At 51.3% G+C, this 22,668-nt stretch overlaps 1 protein-coding gene and 1 long non-coding RNA gene across 7 annotated transcripts in view; one reads left to right on the top strand and one right to left on the bottom strand.

The window, feature by feature from the left end:
• RCSD1 (RCSD domain containing 1) overlaps nucleotides 1-20,289 on the top strand; it is a 72,221-nt gene extending 51,932 nt beyond the window's left edge. For 3 of the 6 annotated variants that reach the window (XM_015062311.3, XM_027046159.2, XM_053209676.1), the window contains exons 2-7: nucleotides 307-408; nucleotides 1,489-1,578; nucleotides 6,015-6,086; nucleotides 9,744-9,947; nucleotides 12,041-12,721; nucleotides 18,719-20,289. In XM_015062311.3, coding sequence (XP_014917797.2) covers nucleotides 307-408; nucleotides 1,489-1,578; nucleotides 6,015-6,086; nucleotides 9,744-9,947; nucleotides 12,041-12,721; nucleotides 18,719-18,751 — 1,182 coding nt within the window. In that variant the 3' untranslated portion in view covers nucleotides 18,752-20,289. The remainder of the gene's footprint in view (nucleotides 1-306; nucleotides 409-1,488; nucleotides 1,579-6,014; nucleotides 6,087-9,743; nucleotides 9,948-12,040; nucleotides 12,722-18,718) is intronic. The other 3 variants (XM_027046158.2, XM_053209678.1, XM_053209677.1) reach the window with 1 other exon arrangement.
• Nucleotides 5,085-9,482, bottom strand: LOC128313099 (uncharacterized). Its single transcript, XR_008293328.1, has 2 exons — nucleotides 9,054-9,482; nucleotides 5,085-7,795 (listed from the first exon to the last, which is right to left on the bottom strand). It is a non-coding gene; the product is annotated as an uncharacterized LOC128313099 (long non-coding RNA).
• Nucleotides 20,290-22,668: the final 2,379 nt, after the last annotated feature.

Genomic DNA, 22,668 nt, shown 5'->3' with positions numbered 1-22,668 from the left:
AGCAGGCTCCAGGCTCCGAGCTGTCAGCAGAGTCCGATGAGGGGCTCGAACTCACGAGCTGTGAGATCATGACCTGAGCCGAAGTCGGACACTCAACCGACTGAGCCACCCAGGCACCCCGACTGGATGATTTTTAAAATCCTTGGATGCAGGGGTCAGTTGCAAGATGCTGTTAAAATACCTCATTGTCACAGCTTCTCTGCTTACGGTCACGAAACAAGGGCCGTGTGTGGCACCCAGTAACAACACTGAGAAGAGCCGAGGGTAGATTTGCTGGTTAACTTTTGCTTTCCCTTGGTTTGCCAGGAAAGACCGGCAGAGACCAGTGCCAACGTGGATGACTCGGCACCCCCCTCGGTGGCCCAGCTGGCTGGGCGGTTTAGGGAGCAGGCAGCCGCTGCAAAGGAGGTGAGTCAGGCGTCTTCCGAGCCCCTCTTCTGGAAGGGGGCTGGAGGAAGGGGAAGTCTGGGTCAGGCCCAGAGGAGAGGGAGGGAGGAGGCTTGGTAATTACCAAATTAGGAAGAGAAGCCAGAGAGGGGTCCCTCTGAATGTGAGGAATGTGGCCATGCTGCTGGCCTGTGCAGGATCTTTCCTCACCAGAGTGAGGCTTACACTGTGGCCCGGAGCGAGGAGACAAAGGGCAGAGAGCTGGAAAGATGGATGCCTGGATTCATTTCCATCTCGATCATCCACTATGGGAGACTTAGATCTCGCCCACCTGTGCCAGGCCTAGACTGGTTCAGAATAAAGAAATGCCCATCCTCAGCCCTGCCCCAGGGTCCAGGAATCAGGAGCAAGGCAAGAGGGGGACAGATTCTGAATTGAGAGTTGAAGAGGAAGAGAAGAGTTACAGGAACGTGCATTCAGATAGGAAGCCAGGGCTCCAGAAGGACAGGGATCCAATGATCAGTGGGCCCCAGAGGTATCCTGCTGGAGAGGACAGAGTAAAAGGGGGAGATTTGGGCTACATTTTCTGGAGTCACGCAGTCTGAAGAGCTCGTTAGGAGAACATGAAGGAAGGGCACCCCAAAGTTGGGGGGTGGCCCCTTGGGACAAAGGCGTTGCTGTCATGCTTTTTTAGGTACAGTGTTTTGTGCTTTTGTTTTGCCATCTGAAAAATCAGTCCTTGATTTCTAGACATTGTAGGAATGTCATAAAGGGTGAAGAAGCTAGTGTTGGTCTAGGGTACTGGCAGCGCCTGGAGGCTAGAAGCAGATACCGGTTTGAGACGTTGTTTCAGGCCAGCGAATGTCAAGTAAGGCTCCAGCAGCAGCAGGACTGGGACGGGAGCCTGGGAGTCAGAGGGGTGGACGGGTGGAGAGAGTTCCTGTGTATGGCTAGTGGCAGGCGAGCCTTCCTACATCTTTTCTCCTCCAGACATCCCTGAACATTCCTCAACCAGCTTCCACTTCCTCCTCTTCCTCCCTGTTGCCTGATTACCTCTCTCTCTTTTTCTTTCTGTGTGTCTGTCTGTCCCCCTCCCTCCAGACACCAGCCTGTAAGCCAACAAGAAGGAAACCACCCTGCTCCCTCCCCCTGTTCCCCCCCAAGGTAGAGCTGGGCCAGAACGGTGAGGAGGTAAGTGCCGTTCCAGGACTCGGGGGACACCGGTTATGAGTCTGCCTTCTCCTTCTGACGGGAGGGGGCACAGGAGGCACACATTCAGACCTTGAAACCTGTGCAGGGAGTTTCTCCCTCTCAGATTGGGGGATGCATCTCCTCTTACTGCTTCTAGAATTCTTTACTTTGGAGACCAGGTTCCTTCCTACTCTCTCTAACGGAGCCTCCTTCAGGGTCTGTCAAGGACAGGAACACTGTTTCTCAAGACTGAGAATTTCAACAAAGAGAATGTGCTGTAGAGTATTATGTTCTACTCCAGGTCCGGTTTATATGACATGCCTTGTGGAAAAGACACCTGGAAAGAGACGCAGCACTTACATAAGGCAGAATTGCCACATGAGCGAATGCCGTGGTTCCGTGCTATCCTTGCAAAGACTGGCTATTGTTGTGGATCATTGGAAGAAAATCAGAGCGCACGGAAGCCTCGTTGCCCTCACATATAAATAGCCAATGTTACCGACACAAGGAAGGTGCTGGCATCACAGATCATAGCCGGCAGTAGATTCCCAAACTGCATATGTACCGACCCTTATTTATCTAATTGTAGCTGTAGGAGTGACTTCTCCGTTCCCCCATCCCAGCAGCCCATGAACTTTCACTGTGCTCCCGTCACACTCCCGCAGAAATGAACTCACGTGTTCTCTCGTCCAGCCTGGGAAGCCAGCCTCTAGAGAAAGCAAGCAAGCCAAAGACGGTTCAATTCACAAATCCCGCTTCAACTACCTCCCTCCCCCTTCCTTTCTGAGGACCAGCAGCCTGACAATAGACATTAGATACCCGTGTGACCTTGAGCACGTATGTAACGAACACGAGGAGGAGAGCAGCCTTTCCCACCCAAGGCTTACAGGCCACAGCCCACCAGAGAAAGCGGAAACGCGCAGCTGCCCCTGATCCAGTGGGGTGGGGGCGTCTAGAGCCCCACTGCTCAGAGATCGCTGCCCCACACACCGAACGGCAGCCTTCTTCTGGAATGGGAACCCCGAGAACCACGGTTTTTAAAAACTGAGTCTTTTCTGTTGGCATTTCTTCAAGCGCTGACTTGGTGGTTGTGTGGCATCATGGGGTTATTAGCTCGTGCTATGGCCGGATGCGTACCGACAACTTCTCTTTACCAAGGGTCAGCTTCTCCTTGTGACTTTCAGCCCCTGGCCAACAGGCTGAGGCCTTGGCCATCAGGAGCCTCCTGTGAGGCTACCCCCTGATGACCCAGAGTTGGCCCTGGAGAAGCCACCATACTGCACTGAGCCTTCTTCCTTATTTGTGAAGTAAGACAGGAACACTAACCAGACAGATGATGGGGGCCACATGGGGGTGTTTTATTCTCTGGAATAAAAGCAGAATGAGTCAGGTTAGTTTCCCGGCTCTGGGAGAAATAAACCTACAGGCTCATCCCATGAGGTACCGCCCAGCGGTTAAATAGCATAGAAGGGCCAAGGGCTGGATGAGTAGGAGAGTGGATGTCAGAGGAAACAGTCCTGCCTGGAGTGACCGGCTGCTTGCACATAAGAAGGACATCGCTTCCAGGATCGATGACTTTTTGTCACCTTGAAAATCACACAGAAATAAAAAGAACAACCAGCTTTGTGTGGCTGGGCTGGACGGAGTCTGCGGCCTGCAGTTCTGCACTTTATGTTCCCACGGCGTGGCCTTGGGGAACCTCAGGGGGGCCTGAAGGGAGGGCCCCAGGCGGGCTGCCGCTCAGTCCCGGAGGCGCAGTGCAGGGAAGGGTCTCTCCATCCCTTCATTCCCGCCCCCTCCCTATGCCTGCTCAGGCCCGAGACCATGGGGTGACCAGGAGTTACTCCTCTCTGGAGAACCCAGCCAAAAGGGTATTTAATATGGCCGTAAACCTTGCCTTGTCTGCCAGAGAAGGGCCGAAAAACACTCCCATCTGAAAAGTCAGGTTCATGATTTCTAGACATTATAGGAACATCATGGGCAGATACGAATATACACACATAGAGCTTGAGGCTGGTTTTTCTCCTTCGGTGGTCTTAGGCCCAGCCACCTGCTTGGAGTCCCGTGTTAAATGGCAAAGGAAATGCTGCCACCTGCTGCCGTTCCTAGGCACTGCACTAGCAGCTATTTTGGAGTCCTCCTGCTTTGCTGTTCAATTCCAAGCAATAAGGATCTTGGGGAGCATGAGCTAGGTTCCCCACACTATCTTATAGCGAAGGCGCTGCGTTTATTGAATTTTCACTCTCTTCAGAAGATAGTGGTCAGGGGGGCACCTGGATGGCTCAGTTGGTTAAGCATCCAACTCTTGATCTCAGCTCAGGTCTTGATCTTGGGATCGTGAATTCAGGCTCCACGTTGGGCTCCGTGCTGGGCGTGAAGCCTACTTAAAAGTATATATATGGGGGCACCTGGGTGGCTCGGTCGGTTGAGCATCCGACTTCGGCTCAGGTCATGATCTTGCGGTTTGTGGGTTCCAGCCCCGCGTCGGGCTCTGTGCTGACAGCTCGGAGCCTGGAGCCTGCTTTGGATTCTGTGTCTCCTTCTCTCTCTGCCCCTCCCCCCACTGGTGCTCTATCTCTCTCTGTCTTTCAACGATAAATAAATTATATATATATATATATATATATATGGATGTATGTATACGCACACACACACATACACATGTATATATATATATATATATGTATATACATATAGTGGTCAGTTGAGGAAGAGAAGAGTTTCTGGTATTACAAAAAGCAAAGTTTGTCAGCAAAATTGTTGCTGCACTTCCTTAAACAGTATCTTTAGAAATAGTGGCTCATGTGAAATTTCACCATAGAGCACAGAAGTCAACTGATTTGGGGCTGGCAGCTCTTTGTACTTGTCACCAACACAAGGCGCCTTGAAAACTGCTCTAGGAGTATGTCTGACAGTGTAAACTCATGGAGCCAGAGGCACCTTCGAGGTGGAGGCGTTCTGAGAGTCCTTTATTCTAACCCACCTGCCTGGGTGTTGGTGGAGGAGGCTGAGGCCGGGGCACCCGTCCAGCTCCTATCAGAGCCAGAGTCCCAGCTGGTAACTGTCCCACTCCAGTGCCTCTTCCTCAATGTTGGGCCTTAAAAGGGTCACAAGGAGTTGAACTGAGTAAATCTTCCTCCTTCCGTCACTAAATACAGTCATCTCACTCAATAAGTATCTCAAAATGTTTCCAGGAGATTGGTGTTCTTCTTTCTGTGATTCAGCTAAATGAGTCCACGGGGGCTGGGGCAGGTAATGTATGTGGGGTCTCTAAACTGTAGAAAAATCCCTTTTGTGCCTTGGCCTCTGCTCAACAACGTGGAAGTCACCACCATCTTCTTCTTCACCATCATCATCATCAGTGTCCTCATATACCTGTAGAACCAGACTCAAGTTGCAGGGATTTTAGACAAAACAAGAAGGGTTAGATACAATAAAATACAGACAAGGTTCCTGACCGACATTCATCACAAACGTATCTCCAGCTAGCAGAACATAACGTATGGTTTTGTTTTTTATTTTTAAATTTCTTTCAACGTTTATTGTTGAGAGACCAAGAGAGTCAGAGCACGAGTGGGGGAGGGACAGAGAGGGAGGAAGACACAGAATCTGAAGCAGGCTCCAGGCTCTGAGCTGTCAGCACAGAGCCCGATGTGGGGCTCGAACCCACAAGCTATGAGATCATGACCTGAGCTGAAGTCGGACACTTAACCAGCTGAGTCACCAAGGTGCCTCCATATGTATGGTTTTATATGTATGTATCAGCCATTGATCGCTTCTAGAAGCCAGAGACCATATCGTGTTCATCGTCGTATAACCAGGCAAGACAATGCTGGGAATGTAGTAGATACTCGGTAAATGTCTGCTTAATCGAAATGAACGATGTTTTGGAAAATGATAATCTATAAATAACACTATTGGTGGTTTGACTTTTCCAAAATATCATTAGTTCAAGGGAGAAATTTCAGTTAAACCTCTGTAAGCTTTCACCTTTGGTCTGTGGTGTCTTCTGTTGTTTGTACAAACAGAACAAGTAGTCATTTTGCCCTGTCTCTCTGGAATTCCCTCCCGTCATTGGCTCATGTTGTTGAAGGTCAGGAGGTGAAGATCGCATCCCCTCAGACATAGTCTGTTGTCTCATAATGACCATGAAGTCATCCTTTCTGGAACAGGAGGCCGCCTGTGTTTCAGATGTCTGTCCAGCCTGCTCTGATTTCATAGATTCAAGTGGTCTTATACCTGTGAGACGAGGGAGGGGTGGTGGGGAGCCCAGCCAGGCCCAGGCCCTGACCAGGTGGGTGGGCTGCTGAAAGCTAAGCGGGAAAGCGGTGAAATCAACTTCTCCTCTTCTTTCACCTGGGCCTTTGGGGCTCCAGCCAGAACCCCACCTCCCTTCACCTCACTGATTCCGTGGTTTTGGTCCATTTGCTCTGTAGAAATCACCGCCCAATGCAAGCCACCCTCCTAAAATCAAGGTGAAGAGTTCGCCTCTGATTGAGAAGCTTCAGGTAAGTGCACAGTGGTTACCCATTGCTACTTCTGACGCCACCCCACCTCTTGTGCAACATGTGCACGTCTTTGGGGCTCCTGGGGATAGCACCATCTGTCACCTGAAGAGTTGATCTCTGATAACCAGCTGTGAAGGATGAGGAGCCCTATCTAGGGGCAAAGAGCTAAAATAAACATCATGTCAAGCATGAGCTCACGAAGTTAACAGATCATGGTGGTTGGTGGATAATGGGATGTCTCAAGAATCTTCTAGGAAAAAGACATTAGAGCCCAAGAGACACTCCAGGACTAGCCAAGTCTTCCCAAGCAAGGCCTGAATGCCCCCACAAACCGTTTCAGCTTTACACAGGGCTGAAATTCAACAGCTAGGCGTTGCACTAACATGGCAGAATCCGTTGTTTGGAATGCCCGCCTCTCCGTCTGTCAGCTTGTGAACCCAGAGCCCTCACCACTGCACCACAGCTGGCTGCCTTTCCTGGGGATGGAACTGACCGTGCGGCACCGTACTTGAGCTCGCAGCCTTTTGGGGGAGACGGGATTTTCACACGTAGTACAATAAGAGACTTAAAGGAGAGGAGAGGAAACCCCAGAGGTCTAAATGGTGTGCTTGCCGTGTGTCAGTTCTTACTCCTCTAAATCAGAGTTCCTCAACCTGGGCCGTGTTCGCGCAGGCGGGGCACTGCCCTGTGCATCGCAAGATGTTTAGCAGCATCCCTGGTCCCTACTCACTCAATGCCGGTAGCACTCTCCAAAAGTTGTGACAATGAAAGACGTCTTTGGGCATCTCCTGGGAACACAGTTGCCCCCCACCGTCGCCCCAGGTGAGAGCCGTGCTCTAGAATTTTAGAGCAAGAAGAGAGAAGAGTGGGCAGGAGTAATTAATGAATGCTTCATGAAACACTTACACCCTGAGTCGGTCCTCAGGGATGGGTGGCTAGAAAGGAAGGAGGAAGGTGCCCCTGGTGTGGGACAGCGTGAGCCAAAGCGCAGAGGAGAGGGGCATGTCTGGATAGGGCGTGTGGAGGACACAAGAGCTTTCACCACGGTCTCTGTGCTCCACCCAGGAGAACCTTAAGGCTCCTGTGCACCGTATCCTCCCATCTGGGCCCGACTAGGAAAACCTAGTCAGGAATCACTGTTAGAGGCGTGCCGAGACAAGTAGCTGCCGCTTCTACAGTTCCACCTCTGGGAGAGCCCGGGCCTGATTTCTGGTCAAGAAAAGCCTCTCTGGTTTCTGGCCTGCGCCCGCCCTGTGGCCGGTGGGAGGGGACTCCCTAAAGCGTAACTCCTGCTGAAAAGGCCTGATGGCACCGCAGCAGCAGCAAGGAAGGAGCTTCTGCCTGTGCAAGGCTCCCGAGTACGTACGTAAGGAGGGTCTCTCAGAAAGGATCCCGATGCACAGCCAGCTGAGGGGTGTAGCCCGGGACCTGCACCTTCGCCTTCCTGCAGCCCACCTCCGCCCTCATCCGAGTGCCGGAAGTTAGTTCCCACATGCTCTGTGCCCTGCAGTCTCGGTCTCCTTCCCCTTTCCCGTCAGTGAGGAGCATCTCTGGGAAGCTCCGCCACTGAGAAGAAGGTTGTGATCACTGATCCTTCAATCTCATTAAGAACATCAGCAACAAGGAGCGCCTGGGTGGCTCAGTCGGTTAAGCGTCAGACTCCATCTCAGCTCAGGTCTTGATCTCAGGGTCGTGAGTTCTGGAGCCTGCTTTTAAAAAAAGAAGAAGAACAGAATGACAATTTGGCCAGATGCCATAGGAGCCCTTACTTTGTTGGGAAGGGGGGGGGGGGTGGCCAAGAACTAAGAAATGCATCATCAGCTAGACTTTCCTTCTAAATACTCTATTAGATGAGTTATGAGGTATGGTTTTTCTTCACTGGACTAGCCCATAATTCCAAGTTCAAGTTTCCTGCTGGCTAGCAAAATATATTTTATTTGCAGGCAGTCTTACAGAGGGAGCTTTCCAGCTTGAAGTTGGGTGGGGAGGGAGACCTCTTAACTCCCAACCCAAGTGTCCACTGCCCTGAAGCCATCACAGGCACTCACCATGTGCTGCTTTTTGCCATGGTTTGGGCTCACAGCATTGCTATGCAACCTTCACGTTCTTAATTCTTACCGTGACTGAGTTTTGTCCATATTATAAGGCCTTTTTTTTTTTTTTTAAGTATATTTATTTACTTGAGAGAACAAGTCAGGAAGGGGCAGAGGGAGAGAGAATCCCCAGCAGGCTCAGTGCTGCCAGCTCAGAGCCCAGTGCGGGGCTCAAACTCATGAACTAAGAGATCATGACCTGAGTGGAAATCGAGAGTCCAATGCTTAACCGACAGCCATCCAGGCGCCCCTGCTGTAAGGGCTTTCTTAATATCACAGAGATACTGGTACTTTCCTAAACAAGAATAACAGTGTAGAGTCTGCAGGTCCAAAAGCACACAGTTCTCCTGGACAGCAGAGCCTTGGCTGGAAGAAGGGGGCACTGAGAAGGCTCTGGAGGGAGAGGGGGGAGTGTGGAGTATGAGTGGGTGATGGCAGGAGTGAGTGCCAGGGACCAGATCATGAAGGACTCAGGCGGTCATGCTAACCGGTTTGGACAAATACAGTTCAAGACTCAGGCTATTTATTGGACTCACTGGAGGTCACACAGCTATTAAGTGAAACATCTGAGCTTTGCAGTCAGGTCTGTCTGTGTGGAGAGCCCCTGTACTTCCCACTGCATCATCTGCCCGTCACACCATCCCTTCCGGGCGAGTCCTCCCTGCTGGGCCAGGATCTGGAGACCCAGAGGGCGCCGGAGCAGGAGGACTGCCCCTCGATGGCGCTAAAGAGGACCCAGTGCTCACTGCAATCCATCCCACAGGCCCTCCTGCACCACCACCTTCTCCACTGCCACAGGCTGGAGCTGGGACCACCTGCCTCGCCCGGCCCCCCCCGCCCCCCCCAGCTCTTGGCTCCCTCAGGCCTCTGTTACCTTTGGGTAACCTCTCCCCTCTGTTGCCCTCCGGATGCCTTTGAATTTGGTTTCACCTGCCCCGCCATGGCCCAGGTGGGGCACACACTGACGTCTGCTCCGCGGGCTCCCTCTTGGAAGGGCTGGGCAGCCTGCTGTGTCCACCACTCTTCTGGCCATCTACCAACAATGCATAAGAGACCAGCAGAGCTGGCTTGAATCCCAGGGCAGGCTCCTTCGCCACCTTCCTGATGTTCGCGATCAGAACAAAATGGAACACACAGGTCTGTTGTAGAGGGGAAGGTTTTGTATGCCAGCAAATAGGAGGCATCCGGTAGGCAGTGGCTACTATTGGCTCTGCTGAGAAAGTTGATAAAGGGCGTTGACTTGCTGTGAGATCGTGTGCCTGCAGGTGCTACTTTGGCCTCTTTGTGTGTAAGTTGGAGCTGTTCCAGGGCATTTTTGTTGGATCCAAATTGGTACTTTCTGGGCCTTCTGGAATGCAGCCTGTGGTGAGCCAGGTAGCCAGAGATGTTTGAGGAGGCAGTGCTTCCAGGGGTCGGACGTGACGTGACTGGATAATTGGTTGGGAAGTAACCCAAAAAGCCTCATGTTACGTAGTCGCAACCAGTTCCAGGCCAGGCACCCAACAAGCTCACGCAGACATACCCATCTCCCACCCGTTTGAAACGTCTCACCTTTTCTCGGCAGGCCAACTTAGCTTTCGATCCAGCAGCCCTGCTGCCTGGCGCCTCACCCAAGAGTCCTGGACTCAAGGCCGCGGTGTCGCCATTCCAGAGCCCGCCGTCCACCCCCAGCAGCCCTGGTGTGCGGTGTCAGGCTGGCGAGCTGGAGGAGGTGCCGGTCAGCTTTGACCAGCCTCCGGAGGGCAGCCATCTGCCCTGCTACAATAAGGTAACCTCTGGGTCCGAAGCGCTGTGGCCCTGTCCGGTGCCAGTCCTGGATTTTCTCTGCCCGGATGTTGTCTCGGGGAAAGGAGGACGCTTTTGAGCTGCAGTCGGAGTTGGTTTCCAGCAGAGGGAAATTTCTTCTGTTGCCGGTGATCTGTGACTGAGATCACCCCTCTGCCTAGCCTGCCTCTCATCCCCTCTCCCAGTAGCTGTGCCGCTCGCCCAGAAAGCACAGTTGGGGGGTGGAACGCTCTATCCTTTGTGGAGAGAGGGGTGAGAATTCAGGACCGACCCCAGCTGCACAGAGAGTCGTGTCAAAAGCTGAAAATAAACGCTAAAGGCCCGATCGGTGATTGATGCAGAGGGTGGGCAGGGTCACTGGGACTCCAGAACACTCTGTTCTGGCTTGATGTTAATACTTCTAAGCGACCCAGTATGGGTTTAAATCATTCTTACTGCAGCCTGCCTGTTAAAGAACATCCAAACGGTTCCCTTTGCAAAAAGATGTACCTAGGGCCCATTTCTATAGATGCTGCCCTGATGTGTGTGCTTCCTTTCATCAGATCCTCTGCCTGATGCCATACACAGTACGAATCAGAGATATTCTCCAATACAACCCGTGCAGGTGTCCAGCAAATCTGGGCCAGAGCCAGGCAAGGGCCGACATAAGGGGGGTGTGACTCCAGGGAATGGCAGATGGATATAACTTTAAAGTTATAGATGGAAAGAGTGGGGTCTTTGGGGCCATTCCAGAAAACCCATCTAGGGGAAGAAAGTCACATGTGTAGAAACAGGTAGGACCCAGGGAAACAAACTGGCGCTAAGGCTTGAGTCTGCTGGCTGGGGATAGGTTGGAGATCCTCCAGCCCAGAGTGAGACCAGGGAGAGACCCCTGACGGCAGAGAGGAATCCAGGGCAGAGCCTTGTCTCTTCATAAGGTGCTCTCTGGGGAGGCTAGGGAGTCAGGGCAGGGAGGGAGGCACTGCCCCCAGGTTGTAATACTGGAGGCCTTAGCCTTCTGACAGCAGCAGAGTGAGGCAAGGTTATTCCTGAACCCTCTGATCATGAGGGCCGGGCGGAGCCTTGATAGCTTGTAGGGCTGGCAGCACCAGGGTCTCAGGAAAGGGCCTAGGAAGCCCTTTTAAACCAAGTATTGACTCCAAATTTCTGAGAAGGAACTAGAATTGACAAATAACCAAAATGTAAGCCAGTGGGAAAATCAGATTTGACGTTTATAAAAATAAGATTTCATCTACATATAAAGACTTAAATAAGGACACATCACATGAATAAAGTAGGGCATCCAAATAAACATTTCCATTGAAGTTATGGCCAAGTCCAGTGGGCCTACGTGAGGCTTGAGTGATTCCCAGAGAGGAGAGGATCTTCAGGCAGCTCCGTTGGACGCTTCTAAGGCATGGCTTCTGCTCACGGTGGACCTGGTTCCTGGAAAGCAAAGGCATCTAGCTGCTCAGCTTTCCTGGCATTAGCCAGTGCTGCAGAGGGCCAGGAGGGCCACGCTGGGGAAAGGGGTGAAGCTAGTCACCAGCTGTCCAGCGGTGTGCCCATGAGGTCCCAGAGCAAGGCCAGGCCATCAGCAGGCCCTTAACCCTCTCCTCTGTTGGGTTCACCTTTGCCAAAGTATAATTTCCTGAATGCTGAAACGTGACTCTTATTCACAAGAGAGATAGATTTTATTCAGCTTGTCAATTTGGATGGTAAAGCTCATTCAGAGAACAAACAACTGGTTATTTATAGGCAGTTGAAGAAACAGATGTTAGAATCCAATTGCTAAGTTAGACATGAAACTGATGACCGTTTCACAGGATAATAAAATTGGAGGTTATCCTTTTTAGTGGAGGGAAAGCATTTGCGTTTTCATGAGACAAAAACCTATGGGTTACCATGTGCTTTCACGACCCCCCTGGGGCCCTAGCCAGTGATACATAGCACACAGGGTACATTCTCCTGGAAAATCAAATGATCCTTTGACAGCTGGCTGACAGAGCGGTGCTTTGGACGTTGAAGGAACATGCCGTCCTCCTCTTGGCCTTTTTTTACAGGCTTCAGATAATTCTTCTTCACCTGTTCTTCCAGGTGCGGACGAGGGGCTCGATAAAAAGGCGCCCTCCCTCCAGGCGATTCCGAAGGTCTCAGTCAGACTGCGGGGACCTGGGAGGTTTCAGGGCCCCCGAGTCATCCCAGGAGAATGGTGCCAAGGAAGAGAATGGGGATGAGGTGTTCCCATCCAAGAGCAAGGCCCCAGGGTCCCCGCCGCCCAGCGAGAAGCCGGTGGGGGAGCTGGGGTCCCTGGAGAAGCCTCCTCTGAGGAGGACGTCCAGCAGGACGGAGAAGCAGGAGGAGAAGGGCAGGGCCCCGGGGGAAGCCCAGCATCACCAGGAGGCTGTGGGGGGCTCTGAAGAGGAGGCCGGCACCCGTCCAGCCAAGGAGGAGGCCGTTCAACCAGCCCCGGCCTCCAACCCGGAGGCAGCGAACGGGTGCAGGAGCCCCACGGAAGAAAAACCAGCCGGGGAACAGACAGAAAAGTCTGCAGAGGTGAAGGAGGAGAGGGCAGAAAATGAAGAGGGTGAGCCCGGGCAGAGGAGCCAAGACACAAAGGGGCTGGCGGAGGGAGCTGCGGGGGAGGCCCCACCGAGCCCCCCTGGAGGAGTGGAGGGCGGCCACGGCTTTGAGCAGGGGAGAGGCGAGGAAAAGGACGAAGAGGGGGCCGTTCTGGAGCCAGGCTGCAACCCCAGCGATGAGGCCCCCAAGACAGAGGTGAGTGGCCGGCGTGTTCCCCTGAGGAGGCAGGGCCGGGGCCAGTGCGTGCCTGCTCACACTTCCTCGCAGATGAGCTCAAGTGTGCAGAAACACAGGCACTGGGTTGAGACAAGTTGTGGCAAATGTGAGGGGACAGAGGGACAAGAAAGGAGGCCCGTGCTGTCTCCACCTTCCTGCCCATTCGGAGGTCTGTTGTGCTGTGGGTGTGTGTGGAGACCGAGGTGACCTGAGTCAGGGCCCTGGGCCCAGCTCCCTGCCGGAGGGGCTCAGAGATGAAGGGGGCGCACCTTCCCCATCAACTCGGCTAGTGTGGGGGACCAGCAGCTCCTTAGGGCACTCTGAAGAAGGCGGAATGTGGCAGTGGGCAGGGAGTTGTCTCGGGGAAGCTCGAAGCACAGGCAAAGGAGAAAGTGTGTGTGTGTTTAGATCATCTACTCATGGCTAAAATTACTCGCCTCCTGTATTCAATGCCTAGGGTTGCCATAACAAATTCCACAGACTTGGGAACTTAAAACCATAGAAATTTTATTTTCTCACAATTCTGGAGGCGTGGGCAGTGTTGGTTCCCTCTGGAGGCTCGGAGGGAAAGTCTGTCCCGAGCCGGTTCCCTAACTTCTGATGGCCGCTGGCACCCCCGGCCCCTCCTTGCCTCTCCCAGCATCTGGCAGCCGTCAGCAATCCTCGGCATTCCCTGGCTTAGGGACCCGTCGCTCTAATCTCTGCGTCTGTCTTCATGGGGTCTTTCCCTGGCTCTATGCATCCCCAACCCCCCTCCTTTCTCTCAGAAGGACACCAGGCATTGGATGTAGGACCCACCCTAAATCCAGAATCATTTTGAGGTCTTTAATTACATCTGCAAGGATCCCAGTTTCAAGTAAGTCCACATTCACAGGTACTGGGGGCTAGGATTGGACGTATCTCTGGGTGTGCATCCCACTACGCCTCCCCATCCCCTGTCCCACGATATCCCAGTGCACTCAAAGTAAATCCAAAGCCTTTGTGAGGCCCTGCTGCTCTCAGGTGCCCCTGATCCTTCCCCTCACTGTGCTTTAGCCACATCAGTGGTCATTTGGTTCTTCAACTATACCAAGGTCACTCCCTGCTCACAGCTCTGTCCCGGGTGTCCCCCACTTGGGACGCTTCGGATGTCCCTCGGGCCTGTCTTGACCACTCGGCTACTCTCATCCACTGTTCCACTTTGCCATCACGGTGTGTATCACTATTTGACACGCTCTTACTTATTTTCTTATCATCTCTCTCTACTTTTTCCCCGTCACCGATCCCCAGCATTTGCCACTAAACCCAGAACATTGTAGTTCATAAAAAGTATATTTGTTGAGTGAATGAACGAATTTTTAAAAAGGAGAAAACTGCCTGACCCAAAAGAAATAATCTCTAATGATAGAACTAGACATATCAGAGGGGTTGATGTGTTTGGGGGCAGGGGAACTCACCGGGGACCCTCACGTTATTCCCACCCAAGAGAGAAGGTGTGAGTCCTAAAGACTCTTGAGGTATGACCAAGACCCCTCTGGCTGGGCTGTTAGATAAAGATGCTTCACGTTTCTTTAACACCGTCCATTATAAACGCATGATCTGATCCTGTCACCTGGAGACCTCCACCAGGTGTCCAGAACGCAAACACGTGCCTCGGATACGGACTTTTTTTTTTAATGTTTGTTTATTTTTGAGAGAGAGTGTGTGTAAGCAGGTTCAAGGGCAGAGAGAAAGGGACAGAGGATCCAAAGCAGGCTCCGCACTGACAGCAGATAGCCCGATGCGGGGCTCGAACTCACGAACCGTGTGATCACGAACTAAGCCAAAGTCGGACACCCAACCGACTGAGCCACCTCGGTGCCCCTCAGACCCTCACTTCTTTTTGACACTGAAGCCACTGAGTCCACGTGGCCACCTGCCAGTGGCTGCTGCCTCTTATTTTCAGGCTAGGAGGCGCCTGTCTTCCCAGGAGAGCTTCCCGTCTCACTGGCAGCATCTTCTAGTCTCAAAGGGTTAGGAAGTCACCCTGGTGGAAGAGCTTCAGGGAGGTCTCAGGTAGAGAAGGCTTCCTGCAGAAGCTCTGGGAGCTTTGGGACAGGCTCACCTGGACCTTTCGGGTCACTTGTATCTGACAGCCCTGGGGAGGGAGCCGGGTGCCCGCACCCTCACGAGCGCTCTGCTTCCAAACCCAAGCCCGGGTCCCAAAGAGTAGCTCCCCACCCCCCACCTCTCTGTCCTTCTCCCCCTCCTGACCTGTCACGGAGGCACAACACTTTGGCACCCTTCCTCCAACCCCCTGGTTTTCGAGAGGAAGGAGCTAAAGCTCCAGGAGGGGACATGACCTTGTCCAAGGTCACAGAGCTCAGTGTTGACGTGACGGACACGGGCTCTAGTCATCAGAGTGAGCTACATCACACCGCATCTCTGCACATCCGCGGATTCCTTTATCCCGGGAGGCGTGTCGACTCCCATCCTCTTTGTCCCTCTCAATAATGATGACAGATAAAACAAAGAGATGAACAAAGACAAGACGGGAATAAATGTCATCCTTCCCAGGGACAGCAGCCCTATGTGAGGCACAGAGGACGGAGCAACTCCTTCAAGAGAGAGCAGGGGAAGGCTGCCTCACTAGGCCCGAGGCATCGGCGCTGTGGAGGGTTAACCGCCTGTGACGCAGCCCCTCACAAGTATTTTAACATTTGGTGCTTAAAGAATGAGCCGTTCTGGGAACTCCAGTCCTGGAACAGGCTGGCTGTATCAAATCACAACACGGGCTTCTGTTGACAGGCAAAGCGCCCCCGGAAAGAGGGCACCGAGTAAGATCCGGCTCCCACATTGTAAATAAACTGAACAAGTGGTTGTCAGATGCTTGTTACGTACCCAGTACTGTGCAGGGCGCTCAGGTGATGCCAGAGATAAACTTACCCCAAGGACGACACTCAGGATGTTTGACCTCACATTCAAGACTTCGTAGGACCGACAAGTGCTGGCTTCCTCGCTGCCTGGTTCCACTGCTTTTCCCGGGCATTCTCCTTGATCTCTCAGGATTTGATTCAAAATTCCTTTCTCCCTCAGCTGATGAGATACCGCCTTCTCCTGGGCCTCCCCTGCCTTTAGAACTCTGTTTACTTTTCCCTCCTGGTTAAGTGGGCAGGTCTCCGAGCCTCAGTTCTTGACCTGTCTCTCCTCACTTGGGAACACACTCCTGTGCTTTCCCTCTTCAGCCCCTCCCTTAGCACCTGTCCCACACTGAGAACTCGGGGGGGTCACAGGGACCAGGCCCATGGCTGTGCTATCCTGCACCTTCATTGCCCTCATTTATTTTGTTTTATTTTATGTTATTATTTTTTATTTTTTCTTATTTAAAAAAAATATTTTTTTTTAACGTTTATTTATTTTTGAGACAGAGAGAGACAGAGCATGAACAGGGGAGGGGCAGAGAGAGAGGGAGACACAGAATCGGAAACCGGCTCCAGGCTCCTGAGCGGTCAGCCCAGAGCCCGACGCGGGGCTCGAACTCATGGACTGTGAGATCATGACCTGAGCTGAAGTCGGACGCTTAACTGACAGAGCCACCCAGGCGCCCCAATTATTTTTTATTTTAGAGAGAGACAGTGCATGTGGGTGGGGGAGAGGGGTAGAAGGAAAGAATCATAAGCAGGCTCCTTACCAGGGCTCGATCCCACAACCCTGGGGTCATGACCTGAGCCGAAATCAGGAGTCGGACGCTCAACGGACTGAGCCACCCGGGTGCCCCCTTCATTGCCCTCTTCCCATTGACCTCCTCTCTCTCTATTAATCTGCAAAGCTAAGCCACCATCGCGCCACCTTCTTTGCCGAGACTCGTGCGTGTCACTGTGCAATTCACACGGCCATGCTGCCTGGATCTATTAGGAACTCTTACCAACTGGGCTGAGCCAGTCTTCACCCATATTCCTCAGTTACTCCTCCCCCAGCCCCTCCCGCTCTGCAAACGACCTCACCTCCTAGGTGACTGAAAGGAAGAGCAGCCGGGGCGCTGCCTGCCTCAGACCCTCAGCGTGTGAATCCGAGAACAGGTCCCTACTTGCTCAGACGAACCCCCATCTGCTGTGATCTGGCTTCCCCCAAATGCCAGTTGGTGGACATTTTTACAGGACTGTTGTAGAGTGTGTCTGTGCATTTTAAGTGAGGGGTGACACTGGGGATTTCATCCATCCATGTATTCTTCCGCGTTTCTAGCCCCTCACTAGCTCACTGCCTTCTGCCTACAGACATGCTCTGATCTGCCCAGTCCTAAAGAAATAGCCCCCAAGTCTGCCCCTTCCCTATCACTCTGTCTCCCTCTCATTTGCTTCCCCTTGTGATCTCGCTCCGAACTAAGAATTGAAGCTCTAAGTGCCACCAAAGACTGGTCATCCTCACCTCTGCCAAGGGGCTGATGCTGCCAACCTGCCCCGGAAGCCACCTCCCTCCCACCAGTGTCCGTCAGCGCTGGGCCACCCAGCCAGCCTCCCTCCCTCCCCCTCCTAAAGAAGAGCTGCCACATTCTGTCCTCAGCCCCGGCTCCCACACTCTAGCTGTTGTGTTTTGTGACTGACCCCTAAGGTTGGACCTCACCACCAGCCACTGGGCCGCTCCTGACTGCTTAGCACCAGCCTGGACTGTGTCCCAACCCCACACGGACAGGGCACTGTGCTCGGATGCCTGCCAGCCCCTCACACCCAGAACCAAACTCCTCCTGCTTGCTGTGTCTTCACTTGTATTCTACTGGAACCCAAAGGGTTCTACTGGTTTCCTTTGTTCTCTTTAAGCGTTTCTGCTGATGAGGTACTTAATTTCTCCCACCTCCCTACCTAATCGTCTGGGTCTCAGGGAGTTTCCCATTTGGTGCCTTCTGCTGTCCCTTCATCTCCGCCATGGCCCCAGCTCTGCCCTTTCTTGTCTCTGCAGTCACAACCCACTCCGAACGGAATCCCTGGTCTCCAGACCCGCCCTGTACACGAGCACCAAGCTCATCATCCCGAAAATGCCACCTCCGTGGCTACTCTCCTACCGCAAAACCTTTGATCCCACTTGAGTTCACCCTCCTCAGCATGCTGAACTCCCCGCATCCATTCCCTTTCCCCTGTGATGGCGCAGGACTCCAGCCGGCCCGCAGCACCCTGCATTCCACAAGATGCGATGCATCCTCCGCCCCCCACCAGAAATGCCTGCACCCCCAACCGAGGTGACCTTCACTGCTACCCGGAAATCCTCCCACTGAATCTCGGCCTTCCACAGGCCTTCCCCGACCGCCCCAAGGACAAACACCCCCAGAGACTCAGGCACCTCCACTCAGTATAGTGCACTGGGGGGGCCAACGGCACATGCTACCTGATGCCTCGGGTGCGTTCATAAATGTCTCTTTCCCAGCCAGAGAACTCACGGTGGTAAGGCCAGCTCATCCCAGAAGGAGCTAAAACTAATACTTTTGGATGAGTATTGGATAAATAGCTATTTTCCTATCCTTTTACTAAGTATCCACCTTCTCTTTTCGATTCCTTCTGTTCTTGTTGCACTTTTATGCCACCAAAAATCTTGGAGCAGTGTAACAGGAAGATGAAATTTAGTGGGTAAGAAGCTAGGGCAGGAAGGACATGGGAAGTCAGGCATCAAGGAACAGGCAATGTCACCTAGTAGTTGAGGGCTCAAGCTCTGGTCCTTGGTTTTGAATCCTGACTCCATTACTTCCTAGCTGTGCGACCTAGAAGTCACTTGACCTTTCTGTGCCTTAATTGCCCCACCTGTAGAACAGGGCTAATAGAAGTACCTAACTCCTGTCGCTTTTGTGAGGAATAAATGGGTTGATGCATGTAAAAAAAAAAAAAAAAAGAAAACTACATCAAGCACATAGCGTTATTATTACCGTCCCTTCTACTGGTGGTACAATTATTGCTCGATCTGGCATCCCCAAGATGTGCTGAGGATTTTCCCCACCCTCTCTTCCTAACTCCTTCTTTCCTCCTCTGTTCACAGGATGACACTCCTGTCCAGGACACTAAAATGTGAAGAGCTCCTTGTGCCTAGTGATGCAGCTGCTGGAGACCTCTCTTTAGAAGTAGCAGCAAGAGTAGTAGCAGCAAATGAAGCCAAAGCAGAATTTCGTGGAGGGTCGGAGGCAGCCTGAAGACAGAGCGTGTTATTTCCAGGTCTCCACGCTGAACGTCCCCTTGCAGACAGATCCGGCAGAGGGCAGCAGCCTTTTATCAGCCTGAGTTTGTGTCACTTACTGGACTTGGTTAAAAGCAGACAAACAAAAATTATTTAAAACAATTTACTGTGGTGACAACTCCCAGGAATACTGGTCAGCTGCGGGGCCTGAATCCTATCCACACCCACCTGTCCCTGCAGCTGACGTCGGAACTGGATTCTGATTTAGCCAATCAGATTTTGTTTGTGTAAAGTGATACCCTTTTTACTGTTCTGACAAGTTGTTATGATTCTCAGATGTAAGTAAGAACAAATTTCAGACTGGCCAGGAACAAAAGAAAATAGTGTCGCTGGAAATATAAATCCGATAAGTTACAGAAGACCTTACATTGTATCAAGACCCAGAGACAATCTCTCAGCTTCATCCAAATTTGAACTGGCCAGCCAGTTTTTAATCCTTGGACTGGAAAGAGGTACTTACTGCAACATTAAAAAAATAGGTATCTGTTCCATCCAGAGGGAGCTTTTACTTTTGGGTAGTTTTCTAGTTGTTGGTACACTGGGAGGTGACAGGCTTAGTGGTCCCTCTTCTGCCGAGGGGGGCGGGGGGGGGGGGGGAGGAGGTGGAGGCAGGGAGCAAACCTCATGGAGAAGCAGATGTCCAGAGGTTTCACGGCTCCGTGTGCTGCATTTGCTGTGTGCAGAGCAAGGAGACCTTAACGATGCCTGCCCTCTGGGCCTGGAGGGATGAGATTTGCACTTCCTGGAGGAGATCTTGAGCATGGAGTAGATCTTTCCTGGGAGGTGCTTTGAGCATCATATTTTGAAAGGTACAAAACTAGAACATCCTTCCTAGATTCCCTGGGAAGCTGCTCTGGAATCAAAGCCCAGGCTTCTCTTTCCAGACTCAGGAGGAGGGTTGGGTCTTCAGTCTGTTCTCACTGGGTAGCTTTCGCTTTAATGTTCTTTGTGGAAAGTGCAGGGGCTTTGCAAGGAACAGGGGCCTGACTACCCGTTCCTTGACTAATACCCTCCTCCCCTCTTGATGCACTCGTGCCCAAAGAGGTCAATCCACATAAATGTTTAATCTTTAGGGTTGGTTCTTACTCAGATTCGAGTATTTCAGTGTCTCGTTGTGATGAGGTAGGTGGGCAGTTGTTTTTCTGGAGGCCTGTTAGACCACCTCCTACCCTGACTCAGAAAATAGTCCTCCAGACAAAGGGCCTTATGTCACTGCTGGTACCTCTGTGTTTTCATCCTGTTACAGTTTTCCTAATGCCAGAATAGTGTTAATACTTGGGATATATATTTTTTCAAAACTATTTTTAAATACATGCATCTTCTAAAACTTGTAACGTAGTCAAGCCCAATACTAGAAGTTTTATGTTTTCGCAGAATTTTGGAGAGATGTGTGTTTCAGTTAATTTGAGGTCTGTATAATGTGTATCTGTCCATCCAATCATCTATCTATCTATCATCAACAGAGATGTATACCCCCCCCCCCCCGCAAACGATTATATATGTCTTTGGGTTATTTCTACACGCACGCATATTCAGACCAGAGTTTAGTGAATGTGTGCATGATTACGAGCATGTGTGACATAAAGGGGACATCTGCCACTTTCCTTGACTTGAAAAAGGACTGGAACAGAAAGCATGGGATGTAGATGTGAAGATGAAACTATTTTTTGTCTGGAGCGGCTACACCTTACAGCAGCAGGTGAGTAAGGAGCAATACAAAATGACAGGAATGTGACACTGAAGGAGCAGGTGTGATGGGGTCAGAATACCTTTCTGTCTGCCTGGGTCCCTATTAGTCACATTCCTGAATCTCTTTTGTGAGAAAACAGAGACCCTATTCCCAGAGGTTGTTATTAGTGATGGGGGCTCTCAGCAGGGAGTTCACCAAGTGCAGGAACCTCAGAACCTCGGGTCCTGCCACAGGCTAGGCCAGCTGGTTATCACTCTCCTTTCCCGAAACAACTCTGATTATGTGTTGCATTTGCAGATCTGGGATCTCAAAGTTGAGGATCAAAGGAATCTATGGCTGTCTTAGGTAGCTCCAGGTCCTTACCGGGCCAGGAAGATTGTGTTTCCTTCGGGCTTCCCTAATAGGCTTGAAAGAAAACACTGGTTCTTCACAGCTACAAGGCTAAAGAAAGGGGGCAGAGTCCCTCCTCCTGTACCTTTGTCATCCAGCTTGAATTTTAAACTGTATCCTTCCTTTCTCCAGAAACGGAGCAAGGAAAAAACCCCGGATGCTTTGAAAGGATATGCCAGTGTTTAATAGGGGGCTGTGACACTGTTTCAGTTGCATGTGGAACCAGATAACCAGATGACCACAAGAAGCCCCGGGGTCTGAGCCCTCCACTCTCCTCACTGAGGTCACCCTGAACCACGTTGGTTTGGGCCTGTGATCAGTAGACTAGACAATAAATATATGTCCAATAAAAGGAAGAAACTAGTGGACAGGCAATCGGCTCATCATCTTCTTTTGATTAAATACTTTAGGGAGTGTAATAGTTTAGTTGAATGAATGAGGACCTTCAGTTGCTAATGAAAGAAGCCCAACCAAAATTGGCTGATGAAAAACAAAACTATATGAGTCAACCTCTCTCTCCCTCTCTCCCCCTGCCTTTCTCTCTCTCTCTACCTATATACTGAGTAACATACAAATCCATGGATAGGCCTAAATACAACACTCAGTATCAGAAACCTCTCATTCTTGGCCTCTGCTTTCCTCTGTGTTGGCCATATTCCCAACCAGGCTCTTCACAGCCTGCAAACCAATTGGAAAAAGCAGATTATTTTCCGATAACACGGGGGGGGGGGGGGGGGGCGGAATCCTGCAAAGGTTTTTCTATAGGCCCCTGTGGATCACATGTTCCTAGCTGAACCAGTCTCTGTGACCAAGGAGATGCAGAGTTCAGATTGGCCAGGCCTGGGTCACATGACACCACCACCCTGACCCCCTGCCAGGAGCTAAGGGTCAATCCTGTGCAATCTGCAAGGACTGTGAATGGGAACAACAGAGCTCAAATGGGGTGCTGTTACCAAAGGGAATTATGCTGGGTAGGCAAACACACACACACACACACACACACACACGCCAGATGCGTCCAACAGGGAAAATCCCAGATACACCAAACTACTATTCCATTGTTTACTAAAGAATTAAATTTGTTTTAATCAACTTGATGCTCTATGGACCAGGTAAAAATAGTATGAATAGAATGCTTCTATATGATGTGTGACCAGATGACTTCTGAAGATACCAAGACCACTGAGAAAAATGCAAGCGCTACTCAAATAAAATGGAATTTCTTTTCATAAGCCACCAGTGAAAATGAGTCTCATGATTTCATGGAATAATGTATTGCTTGTCCAGAGCTAACCTGGAGCTTCATGAGGGTAAAGACGATGTCTGTATTGTTCTTCATTGTGTATAGTGCCTCATGCATTATAGGTGCTCAATAAATATTTGTTTAGTAATGAATGATTGAACTGATTTCAGAGCTGGAGTAGGATTATTTTCAACATCTATCGCTACCCAACACCTCCCTTATCTGATACCAGATGCCTGAAATGTCATAATTAGCCCCTGATTCCACTGGCTTCGGTCTTCTTCCCCAATCAAAATGCATGTCCTGAGAGAAGGAATAGTTTAAGTCTCCTTTGTCATCCCAGCTTGGGTTGAGTTGGTTTTTGAGATCCTCCCCAGATGGGGTTGAAAAAAAGAGCAAGGTATAGAAAAGTCTAGGGGCAGGAGACACTTC

The sequence above is a fragment of the Acinonyx jubatus genome, chromosome E4 (assembly GCF_027475565.1).
Source record: "Acinonyx jubatus isolate Ajub_Pintada_27869175 chromosome E4, VMU_Ajub_asm_v1.0, whole genome shotgun sequence".
NCBI lineage: Eukaryota > Metazoa > Chordata > Mammalia > Carnivora > Felidae > Acinonyx > Acinonyx jubatus.
This window is presented reverse-complemented; position numbering and strand designations above follow the sequence as displayed.